The following is a 24662-nucleotide window of genomic DNA, read 5'->3' as shown; positions in this document are numbered from 1 at the left end:
AAACATTTAAAAAAAAGAATTATCGAAATCGGTTCAGCCGTTCACACGTGATGCCGTGACAACGCGAAACGGGTTTCATTTTTATATATATAGATGACATTTTATAATACACTAGCTTTCCGCCCGCGGCTTCGCCCGCGTGGAATTTTGTCTGTCACAGAAAAACTTTATCGCGCGCGTCCCTGTTTCAAAAACCGGGATAAAAACTATCCTATGTTCTTTCCCGGGACTCAAACTATCTCTATGCCAAATTTCATCAAAATCGGTTGCGAGGTTTAAGCGGGAAAGCGTAACAGACAGACAGACAGACAGACAGACAGAGTTACTTTCGCATTTATAATATTAGTTGGGATTAGTAAAACGACTATTACTCTTGAACTACCTGATCTATCTTAAGCGCTATAGTTTTCCTTGATACAGTCTAAACAAATAAAACTAAAAATGCTTCCGTCTGCAATTCTGCATGTGTGAATACTAAAATGCAGAGTAAATGACGAAATTAAGAAAATTATAAAACAAGTTCTTTTTTTATCAAAATCGATTTTGCTAGATTATTAGTGATTTTGTAGAAAGGAACAATTAGACTAGGTACTTCTGTAAAAAAAAACAATGTGACCCTAGTACTAACACTACACGTGTTTTTCTGGATCTATTCGTAATCACCTGCACCTGTAACGCCCCTGGGTCTGCGGGTGTCTATGGGCGACGGTAATCATTTACCATCAGGTGATCCGTCTGCTCGTTTGCCTCCTATCACATAAAAAAAAAAGAAAATCAGTGGGCTTAGTGCGACTTTACACAATCGTCATCCGCTAGCGACTGCGTAAAAAATGACATACATTAAATGTATGATGATTGTACCTACAGCGTCCCTAGCAAATACTTTCAAGAATTAAAATCTTTAACTTTATAGATCTTTTTGATGCACTCGTTAGCGACAACGTTAAAGCACACAAAAAAATGTTTCTCAGTTATATTACTCCAAAAATAAGTATTAAATTTCGGATTTTTTTTAATATCACGTGAGATTTGGGGGTGGGGGAGGGGGTCAGGCAAAATCTCACCAAATCTCACCAAGGGGGGCGGGGGGGTTGAAAAATAGCCAAAATTGTCTCACGTAATTTATGGACGCCCCCTAAGTAAATGTTAAAAAATAATAATTTCAGCGATACACTTAACGATATTATTATATCTATTTTTTTCTACTTGTGTATGAGATTCCACCGTTTCTTGTCGGTATATTATTTTAATTATCATCTAATATTATTTCTATTTTTTCTACTTTATTGTTCCAATCGCCAAATCTTTAGAAAATTATAAATTACTGTAATTACTTAAATTACATACCTACTTATGTCTTAGTTATGTACAATTAAACAAGTATATAGTGGAACAGCGGGACTGTGTTAATTATCCTCATTTTGAGCTCTGACTTGCCAGTCAATGTACATGCATTTCATTAGCCTAAAATTAATAGGTCATACCTATGAAAATTCCGTTTCATATGAAAATTAACTGAAACTCATTTTCACTATTTTTAAGGAAAGAATATATTTTTTTCTTACTGAAATGGGGATGAAATGTTTTTGATGATTTTCAGTTAAAAAATCAAAACAATATAATTCCCGAACTCTTTAAAAGAAAAACAAAACTATAGAATTTATTAGAACTAAAAACTTGTAGATATTGAAAAAAAAAAACAGTTATTTCACAGATAAGACCTATTATTAATATTAATAGTCATAATATCTACCTAAGTCCTTACCTAATCATTAGCTTCTAATGAAAGTCCTACACCTTTTTTTGAAATATTTTGTAAATCTATATGATTTTGACTTTTCGCGCGGAAACACTAGCCGCCATGTTGATTCGGCTTGTGACGTCACTCTGTTAGTTTCTATAACTTTGTTTATTTATTTTTATATGGCGCTGCTAATTTTACTGTTTGAAGGAGCTGGCGTTATTCTGTTGCAAATAAGGTTAATTATTTTAGACTTAACATAGTAGCTAGGCTATCTTATTCTAATCTCAAAAAAATATATTCTCATTTATAGATCGTAACCTACATTATAGCTAGGCTATCTTATTCTAATTTCAGAAAAATATACTCTCTTTAAGATCAAAATACGTGACCTACTAGGTGCCTCCTTATTGTTACCTACTTAAATCTAGGAGCCAGGGTTGACTGAAATTTATATTTACAGTATTTCATATCCAAACCCCGACCTCGTTCTAGAAAGTGTTCGCTTGAATTTGCAACTTTACGCATCGTAACTTTTTGTTTTATATTTACAAATTCCTTAACAACCGCATTTTCAATCGCAATTTGTTTTACAGTTTTATGTCTTTAACTTGATCCAATATTTAAAAAAAAAATAGAAACTTATCTTTATTAAATAGTTCCGATTAACTATTACACCAATTCCTCTCCCCAAACTAAGTATGGCTTGAATTAAAGCAATAAAATAACAGATAAAAATACTTTAATATGAATAATACGTATATAAATACTAATATTTGCTCCTAGCTGGATTTGAGCCCGCAACCGTGGATGGTGGTGTACGGGGAGGAATTATATTTAAAGTCAAAACTAAAAAATACTGAACTCGACTTTATAAATTAATATTTTTAAAGAAAGGAAAGGCACGAAAAATATAAATACCTGCGTAATAATAAACTATTTTGATGATAGAAATAATAGAAACATAAAATAAAATAAAAAGAAATAAAATAAAAAACTTTATTCAATTAAAATTTACAATATACAAATAACGATTGAAATTCCGGTACCTTACAAAATATACTTAAAACGTAACTAGCATTAAATTCTAAATTGAGGTGGATTTTCTTATGGTTGTAATTAGTATTATGAAATATCAGGTTACATTATATTTCATAAGTGAATAAAATCATTATTAAAATATAATATAACCTTATACAGTCTTACAGGGTATAAATTGATACTTTTCAGTTCAATTTACCCCATTCGCCCCATCCAGTCCAAATCTACCGCCTAATGGCAACTACCAAAATTATCTTTTCACACAATAATATCATAAGACAAAATAAACATTAAGAAATACAACGCGAAAATATTATAATTATTAAAACACCAAACACAAAATAAAAGCTATTCGAAATATACGAGAGAAGACCTATGTTAAGCTTGACGTAATATAAATAAATTATATAAAACCATAAAACATTTTTTGAAAATTAAATATCAACATGTCAAATCTTTTGCAAATAAAACTTAACGATTGAAAAATGAATTAAAAACGTTAGTATAATAAGGCGGATTGCCGACAAAAATAATATGCAATGACGATAAAAACTTACATCTGGAAGTATAATGTTTTACATTATTTAAATCATTCTAAATATCTAAAACTTAAAACCTAAAAAGCAGTTTAACTGTAACGACTATTAGCCACGTAAAATAAATGAAATTATTTTTTTAAAAACCGAACTAAAACTAATAATTGAACGCAGGAAGTGCAACTCATACAAATAAGAACTAAAATAAAAACTAATTTAAGGTATTTAATACCAATTATTGTAAGTTTTCTCTATTGCAAATTAGGTCGATACCTCGATAAAACAAACTATTTTTCAGTTAAAAAAGGAAAATATAATTTTAAGCATTATTGAGTCGCATAGTGAAATGTTTTATTTTTGGGCCTGAACGTATATTCGGAAACAGTATTATTTCAGAAAATATTCAAATATACAAGTACTTATTTCGCACCGATACGTTGGCTTAAGACCTACATCAAAATTTTTTAAATTCGTAACCTTAGTGGGTCGCTCTTGCCAGGTCTTCGCAATTATAATTACATATACTTATTTCAAGTTATAATAATAAAAAAATAAGAAAAAACTTAACTGACGATTTATTCGCGACTTATTTGGAAAAAAGTCTATATAAATAAAAGGAAAGGTCAGTGACTCACTCATCACGAAATCTCAGAAACTACAAGTGCTAGGAGTCTCAAATTTTGCATGGGGAGGAACCCCAAGATTAGAACGTAGGTGCTCATTAAGACGGGATTTTGCAAAATTAAAAAAGGGGGTAAAATGGGAAAAGGCGTTCACGCATACGAAGTCGCGGGCGGCCGCTAGTTACATACCAATAAAGCATAAACTCATATTTTATTCCAGAAGCTAAAGTGAATCTTCACAAAAACTATATTTTGTTTTCTGAATAAATTGAAGAATAAATTCACATAAATAAATCACGATGAAATCGTCACAATACCGCCATAATAACTGTCGATTGATTTATTTTTATCTATTTAGTTATTTTTTTCGATGAAGTGTAAAGATTTTTTTGAGATAATTGACTGCTCAAATGTTATTGTAAAATATTACATACCTATTTGGATTTACTTGGGTTTGTAGATATATTAAGAATCAGATCAATAGTTATATAGGCTTATTAATTAAATAACATTAAGGCGAATCTATATTAAAAGAAGCTAATTTTTATCACTCCGTTGACGAGTCCATCTTGGATGACTTCGATATAATAAAAAGTTAATTTAAGCTTAGCTTTAAAAGATATAACTAATTATACCAAGTGTTAGCCTAATTTATAAATACTCATTATAATAAATAGTGCTGTAGTGTTATTATTAATAATTATTATTGAACAAAAAGTTAAGAAAACTAATTTGAAAGTATCATTCCGAATTCTTCTTTTATATTTAGTTTTTATTTAATACATTAAATTGGAGTACGCTGCGAAGTATTTCTTATATGATAGTGGATTTTTAGTGAATTGTATAAATTGTTTGCAAATATTATACAAAGATGCGTAAAAAAATATTATATCAACAAGCTTTGCCAAAAACGGCTAGTTATTTATCCAAAAATATGAATTAAAAATTATAAACAACATAAAAGTTTAGAATCGCACGCAATAGAAAAATATTTTAGATGTTATTTTAATGTAAACTCAATTCCGTTAGGAAAACTTTAACTTTTATAGAAATTACACATTTGGGTATTTGCCACTACCAATCAATTGAAGTACTTTTTAAAACTGTCAAAACCAGACTCCACTACACTTTGATCTTAGCCAAAAGGCCGAGAATCCCATAGATTTTGTATGGCAATACTAGCCAGTGACGTCACTACCTATTTTGTCAACTCAATTAAACTACTTTTTCCAATTACAATGCAACCAAAAATCTTAATTTACAGGTAATTTAAAATTAATTAACTTTTTAAGAAAAGCATTAAGTGCCTTTTTAATTAAAAAAATTGTGCTTTAGAATTATTTGGGAGTGGTAGCAAATACCCAATTATATGTTAAATATATTATTATCTCATACATATTCAATTTCTGGTACTTGTTACTTCAATGTTAGGCAATATTTACACATTAAAATGCCTATCTAAACTTAGCCTAAAAAAAGTTACGATTACTTAATATTACGATTATACCTTTTAACATTAACATCGATAATATCCGAGTAATTTAAACACCAATAGAGAAAAGTTACTACTTACGTGTGTATTTTATATTAAAGTTATGTATACGCGTACAATATCAAGAAGTGATAAAAGTTATAAAAATAACAATTCAATAGTAGAATTTTTAGAAAAAATAATTGTTAGGATGATATTTTGACTGGACATACAAAAGGTATATTTTTTGAGGGTAGAAGAGTGTGGTCAAGGGTTGTACTGCAGGGGAGGATGGGGGAGAGGGGTGAGGGGTAATTAGAAAGGCTTGACCTCCTCCTGCTTGATCACTCCCATCTCTTGCAGCATGGCGTCCATGCCCTCTGGGATGCGGCCCTGGTCTAACTCCAGGTTCCATTTGTAAAACTGGAATGAGATAATAAAAAAAACTTACTTTTGTTGCAATTTTTTAACAGGCACAGGTTAACAGACGGCAGCTGATTAAGGGTGTATTCGACCAAACAAGAGTAAATTATATTGATCTCAGAATAAATCGTCAGTTTTGACATATTTCCCATACTGAAACTGTCAATGTGCCAGTTACACCAGGAGTTATTCTCGGATAAAAGTTTGGTCGAATCGGGCCTAAGAAATATAATATACAAGTGATGTTACACTGTGTTACCGACGACCTGATAAAGGTAGCAGGAAGGCGCTGGATGCAGGCCGCTTACCAACCTATGTTCAGCAGGGGACGTCCTGTGTCTGAAATGATGATGATGATGTTACAGTGTGTCCTACAAGAGAACCGAATCCACTACCTTGTCAAGCTCCTTCCTGAGAGTCAGCACGGCACGCTCGCGGTCAGCCACCAGCTCCTCGAGGTACTGGTAGCGGAGTTTCTTACGGGCGCGGCACTCACGCGCCGACTGACGGCTGCGTTCTGGAATGATCGTGTAAGTTTGACAATCCATCTTCAAGTTTAGCTGTAGTACAACACGGCTTATTTTCGTAAGACCCGAGCTATGTCTAACCACTCTAACCAGAGTCGTATTTGTACCCGCGATAATGGTCTACTCATGCTCGTAGTCCAAAGGACAATGGCGACTTATGTAGGGATCGAACCCACTAAAACCCTAGGGGTGTTCCCACTACCGCTGAGTGGTCTTGGGTATCGCGGCACTCACGCGCCGACTGACGGCTGCGTTCTGGAATGATCGTGTAAGTTTGACAATCGATCTTGCACCTTAAGCCAAGGCGCAGACCACCGACTTTAAGAGTAGGCGCAAACCGTTGATTTTTCGTCGGCCGATAGTTTAGTCGGGCAGTTGATCAGTATGGGCATGTATGGGCATGTATGGGAGTGCGCACACTACGCCGATTCGATTTGGCCGATTCTTCATACAATTTGAAATTGGGCACAACTATCGGCCAACTAAAAATCAACGGTGTGCGCCTAATCTAAGTTGCCCGATTTTTATTTAAATGAAGAATCGGCCGATACCAAATCGGTGTAATGTGCGCTCTTTCATACATCACCATACTGATCATACTGATCAAGTGCCTGATCCAACTATCGGCCAACAAAAAATCGGTGGTCTGCGCCTAGTCTAACAGCTATGTCTAAAGCATATCTGGGCAAAATGGTTTAACCATGCCCGCTCCTAAGTTAGTAGGGCAAGCAAGTCATTAAAATCCTGAAGTGTTACACCGCTATTCATCATGCCAACTATTCTAATCTACCTGAACTAGACTTTTAGAAATTTCAAATGTAAGGTCAAGTGTGGAAGCCAAGATCCAGAATCATATAACTTATAACTTGGCTAACTACACGGGCGATGGGGCAGCAAGGTTCTGAAGTGTCCAAAATGCGGACAAACGACCTCTTAAAGGTCTGCCTGCTGTTGCCTTTCCTGAACACTATAATCCGGGCCTTTTTCCAGGCGAGAGTGAAAAGGCACCATCCTAGACTGCAGAGCAGAAGTACCATCCTAGACTGCATCTCACTTAACACCAGGTGCTATTGCAGTCAAATACCCGATTTGTCTTGCATACAAAAAAGGGATGGAGCTGGGTGCAGTACGCTACCAACCAGTTACTTTGGAAATCATTGGGAGGAGGCCTATGTTCTGCAGTGGATGTCCTGTGGCTGAAGTGAAGATGATGATGCTGAATCACGTACCCAGCTTTGCCTTCATAATAATATCTTGCTTGTCCAGCTGGGCCTTACTCACGCCTTTCCTCACCCTCCCCCAACACGATCAATAAGTGCGGAATATTAAGCCATGATCCAGGATCATCATATACAACCCGATCCAGCTAACTGTGCGCTCGCGCGTAATTATATTGCTGTCGCGACTGTGCGACGGGCGCCCGCAGTGAGTGTGCGAGCGCGACAGCAACATAATTATGCGCGAGCGATAAGGATGGGTAGCTTGGGGTCATTGGACAAAATTCTACGTGCTCGCAGTCCAGACTATAGAAATAAATGTAAATGAAAGAGATCAAGAATTACGTACCTAGCTTCGCCTTCATATCTTGCTTGTCCAGCTGGGCCTTCCTGCCGGGCCTGCGCCCGCGCTTACCCCCCTCGCGCCGCTCCCCATCCTCCCCCAACACGATCAATAAGTGCGGGAGTATTAAGCCATGATCCAGGATAGGGTTGCCAGGCGTCCGGATATAGCCGGACATAGTTGGGCTTTTTGATTGCGTGTCAGGCCAAAATAACCGGTGCCCAGGTTTTGTTAGGCTTTTTGATTGCGTGTCCGGTTTGTCCGGCTTTTGTTAGGCTTTATATTTGGCTGCCGCGCCAGGCGAAAGTCGAGCCACAGGAAATATGAAGCGCACGCGCACGCATCACGTTGGGCAACCGATGATGATAGTACTCATTGCACTCGTTGCACCTCCCCCCCCCATGTCCAGCCAAATGAAGCACAGAGTCCGGCCAGGATGATACTATGAGTTATGACTAACTTATTACGCTAATCACGTACCCAGCTTCGCCTTCATATCTTGCTTGTCCAGCTGGGCCTTCCTGCCGGGCCTGCGCCCGCGCTTGCCCCCCTCGCGCCGCTCCCCACCCTCCCCCAACACGATCAATAAGTGCGGGAGTATTAAGCCATGATCCAGGATAGGGTTTTTGATTGCGTGTCAGGCCAAAATAACCGGTGCCCGGGTTTTGTTAGGCTTTTTGATTGCGTGTCCGGCTTGTCCGGCTTTTGTTAGGCTTTATATTTGGCTGCCGCGCCAGGCGAAAGTCGAGCCACAGGAAATATGAAGCGCACGCGCACGCATCACGTTGGGCAACCGATGATGATAGTACTCATTGCACTCGTTGCACCTCCCCCCCCCATGTCCAGCCAAATGAAGCACAGAGTCCGGCCAGGATGATACTATGAGTTATGACTAACTTATTACGCTAATCACGTACCCAGCTTCGCCTTCATATCTTGCTTGTCCAGCTGGGCCTTCCTGCCGGGCCTGCGCCCGCGCTTGCCCCCCTCGCGCCGCTCCCCACCCTCCCCCAACACGATCAATAAGTGCGGGAGTATTAAGCCATGATCCAGGATAGGGTTTTTGATTGCGTGTCAGGCCAAAATAACCGGTGCCCGGGTTTTGTTAGGCTTTTTGATTGCGTGTCCGGCTTGTCCGGCTTTTGTTAGGCTTTATATTTGGCTGCCGCGCCAGGCGAAAGTCGAGCCACAGGAAATATGAAGCGCACGCGCACGCATCACGTTGGGCAACCGATGATGATAGTACTCATTGCACTCGTTGCACCTCCCCCCCCCATGTCCAGCCAAATGAAGCACAGAGTCCGGCCAGGATGATACTATGAGTTATGACTAACTTATTACGCTAATCACGTACCCAGCTTCGCCTTCATATCTTGCTTGTCCAGCTGGGCCTTCCTGCCGGGCCTGCGCCCGCGCTTGCCCCCCTCGCGCCGTTCCCCACCCTCCCCCGACGTCCCCACAGACCCGAACACCCCGCCGCCGAGGGACTCCTGGGAAAGAAGACTACCTTCAAAAATGTGCACATGAGAAAAGATCAAAAACATAGTTCATGAATAATTTTTCCAAGACTAGAACCATATGACTCGCACGCACTGTCAAAAACTTAAAAAATTAGTCGCATCAGCATCGGCAGATCTTATGGTAGAGTTCAAGCTATTTTAACTCTACACGCACTGGCTAGCTCTACAAGACCTAACACAAACTACACCTTACTCAAATTACGGCGTAGCCTATTTTACGTTCCTTCAATTTGTATTTTAGCGACAGAGACGTTATTCTGGATGTGCTATTCTGTCATCAGACGGTAGATCTGTTCAGTTTTCGACGATCATCCATCTATCTTCACAAAGTTTCACGTCTATTATAGGCAGGTAGGAGTCAAAAGGACCGCGGCTAGGTATAACCAAGAAGATTGAAAATAATCCGCCTTAAAAAGTATTAATGAATTTATCAAGATTGTACTGCCCAAGAAAATTGCATGTGATTTATTTACATTTATCACGTCCATACATTGTCATAGGCCATACCAACGAAAAACGTTAACTTACTAGTAAAACACCTAGTGATTTAGCGCCGCCTCAGCTCAGGCGAGATAAATACGTCAACGGGCCGAAGTTCATTCACACTGCAACCTCGTTGGGATCGCATACTATTACCAACTCGCTTCCAAGTGCATCTGCATGCTGAGACAAAAACGACCCTGATTCAAAGAGGTAGAGCGCATAATGCATTGCAGTTTGCTTCCAAATGCATCTGCATGCTGAGACAAAAACTATCCTGAGACAAAGAGGCAGAGTCCATAATCAATTGTAAAGGAAAACTTCGAGCATGATTATTGATGAGTCCTACCCCGCTCATGATGTCATTCATAAATAGGCTTTTCATGTTTGCTGATGCTGGTGAAAACGGTATAGTGAAAGCAAAATGTGCTTTAAATGAAGTGCTGTAAAGTTCTTTTACCTATGATACTCTTATTTCAAAATTAGGCTTTATAATCAAGCTAAAAGTCAACCGGCGCACACGCAAGTAAGGACTGAAAGTACATACTTATTGAGAACTTCCCGATTTTTTTTACCTTATTTTTTTCTGTTGATCTTCAAAAACAAGTGATCTGTACACAAAATATACAAAAACAATTTATAAGTTCGACTTAAGCAAACAAGGTAATCTGTTTGTCCTCAAAATGTACAAACAAGTAACGATTGTAAGTTATTTTAAAGGCATTTCGTCAGTCACAAAAATAACAGGTTAATTTTCTTTTACTGTTATTTACCTGACTCTGATACCTCATGTGATTCATATGATGCGGGACAAAATATAGGGCTGGTGCTAAAAAGAAGTAATGGAAGAAACTCGGTCATCGTTGTCAGTAAAGTCACAGAATAATAAATAATATGCAGTGTAAAGTTAACAATCTAATCTTGTATCAGAAGATTTTAAATTTTTGCGTTCCATTTCAACTAAAATAGAAAGACACGGGTCTTAACGCGATATTTATGAATGAGTTAGGTACATTATGTACTCTACTTACTAAATATAGGTAATTTGTAAATACAAATACACAATAGTCCCGTTAACCCCTCGTGGCAAGCTAAATTTGCTTGTGTTACGACGAGTGGGTTCACCACAATTTAACAGTTCAGCGGCGCGGTGGAGTTAGAACCCGTATAGCAGCGTCAAATCGTCAAAAAAGTTGACAACACAACACAACCTTATTCCAATAGTAACAAAGACGTATTGCGAACTAATTAACTACTTTGGTCGTCACAAACTATTTGACGCTGACTGTACACCGCGGGCAATTATCCAAACTACGCCATAACAATACGAAAGCCAGGTAAAACTGAACGCGCAATTAATGAGTCGCTCGAAAGGCAACGTAAAGAGTGGGCGGGCCACAGTGCAGTAGAAAGACAGTAACACAACTTGTCCTAACTTTTCCAATTGATAAATGATGTATTTACATTGGGAAAAGTAGTACATTTATTTGTAGGAGTAACCTGTGATTTAAAATATTGCAATAATTGTCCAATTTTTTAAAAAGAAGTTTAGATATTTCTGATGATTCCGGTGGACTATTATCCCGGTCCTCCGTTTTTACTTCAGGAAATGCTTTGCGCATACTTGTTGGCCGATGGGGACGACCAGGGTTATGTGGGACACTCTTGGGACCAACAACACGCTAAAACCCGACGGTGTCCACCGAAGCCCAATGAAACGGAGCCGCGAGTTACGCCCGTATTCACAAACGATGCTTGCTTAAGTGAAGCAGAAAATCGAACGCACAGCGTTGAATAGAGCTCTGTGATTGATTTTTGTGTCATACAGTGCGTGCACGTGCACTGTAATGTATAAGCCCTAACAGTAACCGTGCAGTAACGTTTGTGATTAATGCCATTATTGTACTAAGTCGCACTTTACTATCAGGAGTTAAAAAAACCTTCATTAATCTATATTTCTATACGAATATTATAAATGCGAAAGTAACTCTGTCTGACTGTCTTGCTTTCACACCTAAACCACAGAACCGATTTTGATGAAATTGGGCATAGAGATGTGGTTTGAGTCCCGGGAAAGGACATAGGATAGTTTTTATCCCAGTTTTTGAAACAGGGAAGCGTACACATTTTTGTTGCAAAATAACACTTAATAAAACTGAATAAAATGCTGTAGTAAAGCTTGACGTGCTATCGATACAAAAAAAATACCTTTTGCGTCGCCACTTTTATTTCTTGCGATATCGGAAACATTGTGAACTTAGTAAAGTTACAGATAGCCTTTCCTTTTGTTTATTACTGTAATATTATTGCTATTATAATTTAATTAATTACTATCATATCAATAACGACTTGTTTTTGTGTTTCTATTTCCCGATATTTATCTATAAATAAAACTACATCCGTTCTCTTTATAAAACAAGACTAAATATTGAGATTTTATTTACAAACAAATTAAATTATCAACATTACACATTAATAACAACATTATAATATTAACAACAATATTATCCAAATTTTATAATAGAAAAAAAACAAAAGCAACAACTAAGTATTCCAAAGTTTTCACAGTATCCAAAAAACAATAAACTAAAAAACTCATTTACTTTTGCAAATAGACTTATAAAAATCACTTTTACACGTCCCAGTATTAACCCTACCACTGCTTCGGGACAATAAATGGGCCAGTGCTGAGAAAAACCAAAACACCTACGTTCTATTATGTGAGATTATAAATCAATTTTCCACTTGGCACAAATAAACCCTGGAGGTTTGAATTACCATTATTATAGAAGAAGAAAAAGCAACTATTCCAAAACGCGTGACGCACGACAAACTGGCTACCCAGTGTCCATTGCCCAATATGTCGATGCAGTTCAATACATCCGGGGTTCTCATAAAGGGGTGGGGGCGGGAATGCAATGCGCAGGTTTCGGCTTTAAGGGGTGGGGGGTGCATATAGGAAATAAGGTGGTGCCTTCCCGACAAACGATGTTATCGATAATATTATTAGTTTGTAGTTCTAGAACTATAAAAAGACAATGCATGTCACTTTAAGTAACTTGTTTCGTTATTTTATCACTTGCATAAATTATTTTGTATGAATTCGCAAAATTGGCAATCAAAAGCTTTCACAAAACGCGTACTTAATTAATTTTAACATAACTGAGACGCTGTTTAATTATTGCCTTAAAGTTATAAACGATTTTCACAAGAATATCTACAATGCGTGAATGAGTCATTACGAAGATTTCATATGTATCGTTTGTTATTTTTTCAGATCTAATCTATCTCTAACTCAATTAATTAAAACTGGTTAAACAATTTAGTAGTGATCCCATAACAAACACAAAAATAATATAACTTTCGCATTTACCTTTGCCTTTATACTTGTCAGCTTCTTTTCGCCACGTAAGAATTTTAGAAACTGCAATCCAATCTTAAACACCTCTACCAAATTATTATCACACAACTTCTTAATTTGCATGATAAACCAGAATATGTCACAAGAATACACCGAGATGCGGTACACTATAATGGCCGATATGCCTCTGATTTTATTTAGACTCAGATCAATAAATCATACGGGGTTCTCAGCGCAAGGGTAGGGGGTGGCAACACAGCGCGCAGGTGTTGCCATAATCAGGTATAAAAATATTAACTTCTTTCTCCCATTTTGTGGGTAATTCACATAGTGTTTTGTATGAATTCGCAAAATTAGCAATTAAAACACCGGGCATAAAGCTAGACATCCTCAAAAAATCTTTTACTTAAGAACTACTAACCTACTTTAAGCATAAAAATAAAATGAAAAATGGGGTTATTTATTGCACTCTAGCAAGATTTTTTGCGATAAAATGTAGACTACTATTCTTTTCATCAGTCTAATTTACGCTTTTACCAAAATTTATTAAATCTGATTTAATAGTTTAGTCGAGAAAATGTGACAAACATAAAGAAGTTACTTTCGCATTTATTTACCTTTATCTTGATAGCCGGTTCTTTTCTGCAATCCAAGAGTTTGAGAAATTTCAACCCACTCAGAAGAAGTTCTACCAAAATAATTTCACGAAAATTCTTCATAACGTAACATGCAAAATAATGTCCAAGTCCATGTCACATCACTACCCCGAGATGCGCTACACTAAAATGGCTCCCGATATCAAATGGCTTTATTTAGACTATCAGATCAATAAATCATACGGGGTTCTCAGCGCAATAGGGGTGGGTGGTATCTTTATTGCGCAGGTGGGTATGAGGTACCTACCCCATTTTTATGTTAATTTAACTACCAATATTAAAATTGTTCAGATCTTTTTGGGTCAAATCGCAAAATAAGCAGACAAAAACTTTATTCAGACTGTTTACAGAAAATTGGTTTTACTGATAAAATACATACGAGTCACATAAGACTCATGGGACAGAAAAGCCATTAATTATGGCCCATTTATTGTCCCAAAGCAGTTAATATTAGGACGTGTAAAAGTGCTTTTTAAAAGCATATTTGCAAAAATAAATGAGTTTTAAATTTTATGTCCCAACTAGTGGCCGCCCGCGACTTCGTACGCGTGGATCTCGTTTTACCCCCCTTCATCTATCTTACGCGGTTCAGATTTTTTCATACAATTTTTTTTTCCCGCTAACTCCCGTTCCCGTGGGAATTTTGCAATATCCTGTTGTAACTAAGCTTTAAGTTTACTAAGGTACCTGCATGCCAAATTTCAAGAGACTATTCTACGCGGTTTAGATTTTTACATACAAATGTTTTTCCCGCTAACTCCCGTTCCCGAGGGAATTTTACAATATCCTGTTGTGACTAAGCTTTAAGTTTACTAAGGTACCTGCATGCCAAATTTCAAGCGTCTAACTTAAGTGGTTTGGATTTTTCATACAAAAGGATTTTCCCGCTAATTCCCGTTCCTGTGGAAATTCTTAAGTATCCTATAACCTGCCCAGGAGTATGAAGAATAATTTCACCAAGTTTCGTTAAAATCCGTCGAGTAGTTTTTGTTTCTATAAGGAACATACAGACAGACAGACAGACAGACAGACAGACAGACAGACAGACAAAAATTTTACTGATTGCATTTTTGGCATGAGTATCGATCACTAATCACCCCCTGATAGTTATTTTGAAAATATATTTCATGTACAGAATTGACCTCTCTACAGATTTATTATAAGTATAGATATTACACTAGACTTTTAACAAGAGCTATTTTGCAGCGAAAAAGTATAATAATAATAATAATAAATATTAGCATGAGCCCGTGAGTTATGGTTAAAACCGAAGACCATAGGGACTTCGAGTAAAAATAAAGAAAACATAATAAATATCCTTAGAAATTTTACACTGCGCTTCTAGTCCCAAACTAAGCAAAGCTTGTACTATGGGTACTAGACAACGGATATAAACATACTTAAATACTTTTTTTTTTGTAAATACGTACTTATTATACATAGAAAACACCCAGTCCAATACAAACAAATATGTTCATGCACACAAATGTTTGTACTGTGCGGGAATCGAACCCGCTACCTCCGGAATAGTAGTCCGTTTCGAACCACTACACCAAACGGCCGACAAAGTAGAGTCTGTTATTCTGTTGTCTGTACTTAACTTTGGTTTAAACTCTATCCAAATGTAACTCTTATCTCCGGTGCGGTAGAGTAATTCGTCATCGCCCGCGGCGGGTCATGATCAACACTCAACAAAACATCGTTTTCTAGGTCGCGGCCTGCGGTGCATTAATAAGAAGGGGCGTGCGGTAGGTTCTGCTTAACAAAGGGTCTTGTCGATCAAAATTTTGGGTTTCAAATTTGTTACTATAGCCTGCCTGAAATGATTGCCTGCTGTATCCTAACTTAGATTCAAACGCTTTAGGTGCAAATAACATTTGAATTTTGTACCCAATTGTGCTTCGACACGTTTAAACAAATAATAAGGAAACTAAACACTGTTCTCAACATAGGAAATGGAGACAATATTATCGTATTAGTTAAGACTTAGGAACATTACCTTTGTCTCATCGGTTGCCGGTTTCTTTTCGCCATCAAATAGTTTTAAAAACTTCAGCCCGCTCACAAACAGTTGAATCAGAGCGAAATCACGAAAATTCTTCTTAATATGCATGATAAAGTCCCATATTTCACAATTCTCCCGGGAGACACATTAAATTGGCTGCCAATATGTCGGAGGTTTCATCTAGACTAGCTCAATAAATCATTTGGGGTTCTCACAAGGGTGGGGGTTGGATGCAACGCGCAGGTACGATGCAGATGCGTCATGGGGTGGGATGATGGAATGGGGCAGGCCCCATTGCCCCTTCTTGCGACACACCCAATATTAAAACGCAATTAAAATTTACAATACATATTATGACTAAATTTTAAAGTTAAGACATCATATTGTTATGATGTCTTAACTTTAAAATTTAGTCATAATATGTATTGTAAATTTTAATTGCGTTTTAATATTGTATTCAGTCATAAATTTAAAATTTTAACTGCGTTTTAATATTAACATGGGTAATGTATTTGTATACATTACCCATGTTAATATTAAAACGCAGTTAAAATTTTAAATTTATGACTGAATACAAAAATTTAGGCATCACAACAAAATGCATTGGCTTAAATTTTCGACCAAGATATCAAAATGTACAAGCTTGAACTCAAAAAGTAGGGACTCTATAAATAATTTTGATAATGAGAATTGAAACAAAGAAAACCATTCTCTTCAAGGCATATACACGAATGTATAAAGACAAGTCTTTAGTATTTTGTATTGACAAAGGCTGTATTGCCACATCGAACACTGTATACATACATGTTTACCTATAGATAAACGTTATTGCGTTGTTCGTTACTTTTAAGGTTTTATGGTGATCTTAATACAGCCATTAGGGCTACAATAACCAGATAAACGTGTACAAGGTCTTGTATAAGAAGACTTTTATGCAAATTACCACGTACCGACTTGTTGCTTCAAGAGAATTGTTTTGGAAAATCGGCTAAGTACGGATTGCTTGAGGTAGTCTTAGGTAATCAATCAATATAGCTAAGAAATTTCAAGAATTGAATATAAAATATGTAGGGAAAAGACTTGAAAATATGAAAACAATATGTAGAGACACTTAGAATGTACTTCAGAATCTTCAGATTCTCGCATTTCAGATCTCTACTTTAAATTAATGGACTAATTTTAGCAATGGAGGCCTTTGTATTCGAAAAGTGGAAAATCTGCATAAAATTTAATGTCTTCATGATTATAATGAATGCTACAGACCTTAGAGTTGAGTTTCACCGGTCGCTGCTTGCGCCTCATCACCTTTTCTTCAAAAAACTTTAAAACTTTAGAGAGCTAAACTGTCCGCGACCGAGCCCCGACCCGTAATGAGAGCCCTGGACAAATCAATACACTAGGTCTCCTGTAATAAATCAATACCTGAGAATGTGCAATACGCAGACGTGCAGCAGCCATTAAAAACATGTATATGTATGCAACTGCACACACACACCGTGACCTAACTACATTGGGAGATGTTACACCTATCAGTTCTTTAGAGATTAGCATAAATACACAACTGCAACAGTGTTATGTGCCGTAATGGTAATAAATACGCAGTTTCTCGCTTAGCAACATCAGCCGGCGATACCGTCAATCTGCGTCGTTCGCTCGCGTCGACCGACACTCATTTCGTGCGACGTAGTAACTCAGTAACTGTCAATGCATAACCTAAAATAAATCGAGTTGCAAGCCGCTACCGCTATGAGAACTCTCCGAAAATCTGCCGGTCTCACTGTTGTTGTTTACTTAACGGGTTTTAACACAAGAATCTGATAAGAGTTGTGTATAAACTCACGTTTTGTTGGGATTATCGTGGCGCCGTGTCCGTCCCACCGGCTGGCCTGTCACACACTGCGTGCGCAGCTGAAGCGCGGAGGGAACGACCGCGCGTTCACTCTTTTTTTAAAAACAACTTCGAATTGTCCACGGTGTTGCGAGGGTTCGCACAATGCAGCTACTCCGAACAGTTTGAGCCCAAGACACGCTAGCCTGTTGCCTCTCCCCACCTTGAGCAAAGTGACCTTATCGTATGACTGCACTCGGCAACAGAGTGCATTTTAAGACGCACTTACGAGTGTGCGTCGCAATTGTACCGGTAGGCGGTTTTAGCATCAGACCGGAAGGCGCGTTCTGCCTTATTCATACGACTCTACCATTTCAACGAAGATAAAAATAATTTTCAAACACTGACATGAATTAACTGACTGAATAATGAACATTAGACGAAACACACATTAGAACTTAGATTGGGACTAGAAGAGTAGAGTAAAATGTCCAAGGATATTGATTTAAAACAGTTTCAAAGTTCTATCCCATTCTTCAATTCAATACTAATGCATCACTCAACTTTATATTGATAATATGAATAAAGACAACAGTGATCTAGTTTCTTGCGCTGCTTCTTCTCAGCAATAGCCCATTTATTGACCCGAAGCAGTGGTAGGGTTAATACTGGGATGTGAAAAAGTGCTTTCTAAAAGCCTATTTGCAAAAAATGGAATGAGTTTTTAAAGAGAAAAGATGAAAAACTTGAATTTAGTTCGTAAGGAAATGATGGCTGATGTTCTTATTTTTGTAATCATTTTGTTGAACTCTACAACTACAAATTACCGGTATACATAATGTAGAGCTTTAGGCTCTTTTTTCTACCTTAATCTTATTCAGAAAACTTAGAAAAACCTAAATTCAGATATTCTGCAAATTAACACATAACTAATTTACCTAATCTTGCTCATTTTTCAGAGAAATTACGACGTAAATTAAAAATACGTGTCATCAGCACGTCCCAATAATCGTTGATCGTTAAAATACACAATTGCGCAGGAGTCGATTCTTACGACGCTTCTCTAAACCTTGGAGTTACAATATGCGCACATAGCACATTTTCTAGACGTTTCATTACCACAAAGGTAAAGTTCGATAATATTTATAAGTAGGTATATGTTGTCTATCTATGATTTAGAATTAACTGCCTTTAAATTGTGTACCTAGTTGGAATGAAAGACGGTCAAAGACGTGATATCTATACTAATATTATAAATGCGAAAGTAACTGTCTGTCTCTCTTTCACGCCTAAACCACTGAACCGATTTTGATGAAATTTGGAATAGAGATAGTTTGAGTCCCGCGAAAGGACATAGGATAGTTTTTATGACGGTTTTTGAAACAGGGACGCGCGCGTAAAGTTTTTCTGTGATAAACAAAATTCCACGCGGGCGAAGCCGCGGGCGGAAAGCTAGTTTAGAATATTTTTTGTCTCCTTGAACAAGAAGCATATTTTCCAATACGATTTTTTTGCGCTTATCTGTAATCGGTCCCAAACTATAAGCAGATTAGTTCCATGTAGTTTTAACATGTCAAGGAGTTCCCCAACAGGACACTCCTCATTCACCATCTCTGTCACATTCGTTAATACGAAAATTATTAATTTAGGCAAGGCACAACAATTACAATTTGCATAAGAAAATGTATTCGGCAATAAACATAATTAATTATACGGATTTATAATGATTTGTGCGGTTCAGGTTTTGAATGCTATCAAAATTGTTCTACACTGAATGCCCAAAAAATTATCTTACCTTCGCACGAAATATAATCATACATGACATTCATAATATTGAATGTACACATTAACAATACAATTCTACATAATAAAGATAATGTGTAGGGTCGAAGTAAACAATCTGCGATTAGGTAAGAGCACCACACTTTATCAGTTGTTATTGTGTTCTTATCAAACGACCATTAGTCATCAATTAAACAACTTATACATTTAATTTTATACATTTTTGACCTGAAAAGGACACCAAAATTACAAATGTTGGCCTACCTTCAATGAAACGCTAGGATAAACTGAAATAACTCTGGGGTAACTATCACTGGGTGGGTTATCTGGTTAAAAATTTTACTCAAAACTTGATGGTGCACGACAAAATACCAATTTATCCCCAAGTTTGCAACTCACTGACTTTGGAAACATGAACGTAACAAACCTAATGCATAATTCAATACAATATACATCTGTTTCTGCAATTTATTACACCAATCATGTCACGACAAGGAAAAATATCTGTGCTTTCAAGCGATTTTGTGAAAATCAGGTATGTAGATGTTATGACGTAGCTTAACACAACACCCCCCCCCCCCCCTAAGGGGGTAAAACGGGATCCACGCGTACGAACTCGCGGGCGACCGCTAGTCTTTTCATAAAGGTATAGTTAACTTTTGTTTTGTCTCCTGTCATCCGCTTGCACTGGAGGGAAGTCGAACCTTAACTTCGAACTCCTCCTATGTTCTTCTGATTAATTTCGTTGTGGGTCCAATAACAATTTAACTTTCCTCCAAACATCAACAAACAAAGAACACAAACTTGACCTTCACTGGTTGGGTTAACTTGGGTTTTTATTGGCGGTCAAGCTGTAGATCCCAGATGCACAGGAGTTGCAGCGGTGGGAACGAGAGAACCATCTTGAAAAGTGCGTCACCAAAATAAAACGGACTTCATATTCCGTTTCCCTCTTACCCTGGGGCATGTGCCTTTCGGTCTCAACAGGTGAACCAATTTTGATGATTTTTCATGTTGGATTGGATCTCAAATAAGTCTTTAGTCGACAATCTCTACAATCCCCGGGACAAACTTGACCTTCACTGGTTAGGTTTTTATTGGCAGTCAAGCTGTAGATCCTGGCTACACAGGTGTTGCAGCGGTGGGAACGAGAGGTGGGAATACTCGCGTAATCTCTACAATCGCTTTGCACAAGTTAGGTAGTAGGTACGCAAAAACACTCGCTTGTTGTACATAATGTAATGGAACTTCCTTTCATTGTATCAAGACATTGAATTGTAACACATAGATACACTACACACAGATAGTTACACTTACAAATGTAGAAAGGTAAATGAATTGTTGATATTTGTAACAATAAGACATATTACATACAACATAATATACTGCGGCATCTTATGTATGTAGGTAGTTATTTTAAGGTGCGGTTAAACGAAACGGTTTTGAAACAAACATGTCCTGTGGATTTCTGGATACAATGTTTCAACACAAAAAGGATGGAGCATTTATAAATTGAATGTATGTAGTTATGATTTATATAGTTAAGTATGTAGAGTCTAATTTGGTTTTTAGACCACGAGCTAAGCTATGTTAGTTTGAATTACCTCGCTAGCTAACGCAGTTTCCCATAGTGTTTGTATAGTTAGCAGTTACCAAAGTAGCTACTATACTAAGTAATGTTATAGCTGCTCTTGGTCTGCAACCCGCATAAATGACGACTTTCCAAAGTTATAAGGAAAAATGTCCGAAATAGCAAGTCACGTTTGCAAACTTTTGGTTAATATTCCGACATAAACTTCGCTGCCAGTGAAGCTTTAAAAACTCGTACTAGAAGTTTTCCATGCGAAAAGAAAAACGCGCAAAGACTGCCTTAAACTTTCCACTGCAGACATTGTTAAATTATTTGCCTGTTAGCACAACAATGGGGAGCACCCCAAGGAGCAACTTGAAGACTCCGAAGAATCAGCCATACGACTGACTAACAAAATGAAGACAGGTTAAATCATGCCTTGGCCTAGGCGCAGACAACCGACTTTTAGTTGGCCGATTCTAATTTGTACCAGGCCTGTTCATCTCCGCGAGTTTACATCGAAAACAAAACACGCACGATGGGCCACCTACAGGATACTATTCGACAAGGCCTCACATACGAGCGAACATTGACTCACGCACGCGTATTCTTGTGTATGACGGAAGAAAATAAAGAAAATGGTGTACTAAATACTGTGCAGTATTTAACTGCCTAAATAATAATAAAAACACAAAATGTACTTTTTTAAGTTGCCTCAAGACACTGAGAGGTAAATAAGTAGTTAATATTATTCATGATAATTCGTGCTAAATCATGTATTTCCTCCGCCATTTTCCGCAGTTTGGCACCTCACGTCACATCATTTTACCGAAGTCAGTCCTATAGCTTCGGCGCAGTGCCGATCACTGACGTTTGTCAACAAAATGATGCTTGACTCTTGAGACAGGCTAAATTACACCATATTGTTAATGACACTGAGCATATATTTTTTTAAATACCTTCGCGAAGTAAAACTTCTGTACGTAGTACTTATTATTATTCTGTGTTTGTACGAAGAATCGGCCGATACCAAATCGGTGTAATGTGCGCACTTCCATACATCTCCATACTGATTAACAGCCCGACCCAACTATCGGCCAACTAAAAGTCGGTGGTCTGCGCCTAGGCTTACTGCAGGAGAGCTGATGGATAGTCTCTATCCGCACAAGTGCTCTGGCGGTTTTCAAGTGCGCGGAAAGTAAATACCATGAACTGCTGAACCCAGTCTAGAGTCTAGACCAGTCTTTCCCAAAGTGGGCAATAACGCCCCCTTGTGGGCGCTGCAGTCTTAAAGGGGGGCGGTGAGAGACCTAGAAAAAAAATCGGGACGTTGTGTAGAGGCTTGGGAGGCGTCATCTACTAGGAGGACTCTTAGACACCGACTGAGCTCGACTCTTGACTACAAAAATGGGGGGCGCTAAAAAATTATTTATTCTCAAAGTGGGCAGTAGACTAAATAAGTTTGGGAACCGCTGGTCTAGACTAAAGCTGAAGTGACTTGTTTAGTCACGTAACAGTTTAGTTTAGTGTGCGGGTGTACCGGTTGACAAGTGCTCTGATAAGATACGGTAATCACATCACCGTTAACCATAGCGGATTTAAGAACGCATTGTTGTTGTAGAAATAGTATGATTTTGCGCTAAAATAAAGAATTCGACAGTAATTGACATAATCAGGGACTTTGGTGTAAAATAATGAAGTGTCGTGAAATAAAATGATGTCAATGATGTAAAATAATGAAGGCTTCCTTAATAATGACGTTCACCAGTTGGCGCCACTAGCGCGTAAAGTCCTTCCTGTCACTTTCTAGTGGCTAAGACAGTGGCGCCAGCTGGCAAACATGACGTGTGTACAACATGAATGAAGTTTTATCTTACAGACATAGCGCCATCTGTGTCATATGATATGAATCAATTTCTCTATTTTGTTTCATGCAAGTCTGTGTCAAAATACTAGAGGGTGCTACTGTTGATAATTAGATGATAAGACAAAAATTCATCAAAATGATTGATTAGAATTAGATTGTGGGCAAGGTTTATTTTTAATATCCTATCATGTAATTCATATTACTTATTCATAATATTTTTGTCTGATTCAAAAGATAAAAAACATCATATTATTATTCACCAAGTTTGTAACATATTAATGCAGAAACTTATACCTATCTAGATCAATGAAATACCTAATAAGTTGGGTTATGCCTTATTTCTAGTTTAATTTACAATTAGATTCCAATTTTATTTTAGCATTAATGCTTACCTACTTGCTAAGCAAATGTATCTCAAATTGATTTTTATAAAATTCTTAAAATGCATCACATGCATGAATTTCCTTGCATTTCAATAACTAAGAAATAGATAATATCATTAATCTGATCAATAGCCCAATAATCAATTTTTATAACATCTAATATTGTAAACAAATCCTTCATGAAAACCCATAGTAATGACCTTCAATAAACCAGAAAAAGGGGGAAAGGTTACACATGATATTGATCACATATTTTGTAGCATGGCATGATGAAATCGTTCCTGCTATTGTGCAATACGGCCTCGATTAGAACTAATCAATTCGGCTGCGGAATTCGTATCACAGCTATCACAGAATTTTAGCTCAAGTCATGAATGTGGACTATTGGTGTTGATAACATGCCATTACATCACCTAATCACTTCACACGAGTGTCATCAACACACGGGCACTCGAGCTATTTATAGAAGTAAACAGATACGACACCAATCTCAAAATCTGGCAAAACAAAGAAAAAATTTTGTACTCACGGTCTGCGACTCCTCCTCCAAGACCGCCATAGTCTCAAAATCGATATTCATTTTTACACCCACGCGGAATTTCCCCAACACGAAAATAAAGGTGAAATATTAAAATCGTGTAACGAGCAAGTAGGAAATTATATAAATTTGTATGAAGTCAAGGTATTGTTTACAAACTGACAAGGTCATTTGACATATTTTGGTAAATAGAGGCGGATGGTCGTGTTCCATTTTTTGCTATCTATGCCATCAACACAACTTGTTACAGTAAAATAAATGTAATAAATATTCAAAAAATTAGTATAGCATGATGTTTTATTCAGAAATGTCTTCATATTCCCTGGAAATAAATTGAGCTTTTTAACGAAATTGAAAAAAGTAGAATTTTTAATTTGTAATTAACGTTATTTAAGCATAAATAACGTAACGTTATGCTATCGTACCGTGTGTGGAAGCTTTATATTTTTCCTTTATGGCAACTAAAATCCGCCATTATTTTTTCTTCATGTTGCCATAATAATTCATATGTCAAAATTTTTCGACCTCGAACCTTGCGAGGTTTCTTTCTGTGATAAAAATTCGTAGTTTTTGTGTTGTTTTGGTTGAACGTGCTATGTGGCCTTAGAAGAAAATAAAAACCCTTTGTTAGCGTATAGTTTTATAATGTGTATAAGTATTCAGCATCCTAAAAGTGTTGTTTAATCGTGTGCGGTTAATTTAATGTCATTGAGAGATCACGATGCGTATCGGTTTAGTGTTTTATTGGTG

At 37.2% G+C, this 24662-nt stretch overlaps 1 protein-coding gene across 3 annotated transcripts; it reads right to left on the bottom strand.

Moving 5' to 3' along the window:
- Positions 1-2726: 2726 nt before the first annotated feature.
- Positions 2727-24097, bottom strand: REPTOR-BP (REPTOR-binding partner). 3 transcript variants are annotated; one of them, XM_028315034.1, is made up of 4 exons: positions 23904-24097; positions 9277-9412; positions 6231-6352; positions 2727-5835 (listed from the first exon to the last, which is right to left on the bottom strand). In XM_028315034.1, exons 1-4 carry the CDS (start codon positions 23952-23954, stop codon positions 5728-5730), a joined length of 417 nt encoding a protein of 138 aa, XP_028170835.1. In that variant the 5' UTR covers positions 23955-24097; the 3' UTR covers positions 2727-5727. The 3 variants fall into 3 exon arrangements, with proteins under 3 accessions (XP_028170835.1, XP_028170836.1, XP_028170837.1); XM_028315035.1 differs by lacking the exon at positions 23904-24097 and adding an exon at positions 17208-17286; XM_028315036.1 differs by lacking the exons at positions 9277-9412; positions 23904-24097 and adding an exon at positions 7929-8215.
- Positions 24098-24662: the final 565 nt, after the last annotated feature.

The sequence above is a fragment of the Ostrinia furnacalis genome, unplaced genomic scaffold (assembly GCF_004193835.3).
Source record: "Ostrinia furnacalis isolate ACB-3 unplaced genomic scaffold, ASM419383v2 OfSCF4955, whole genome shotgun sequence".
Classification (NCBI taxonomy): domain Eukaryota; kingdom Metazoa; phylum Arthropoda; class Insecta; order Lepidoptera; family Crambidae; genus Ostrinia; species Ostrinia furnacalis.
Note: the sequence above shows the minus strand (reverse complement) of the source record. Positions and strands in the feature narration are given on the sequence as shown.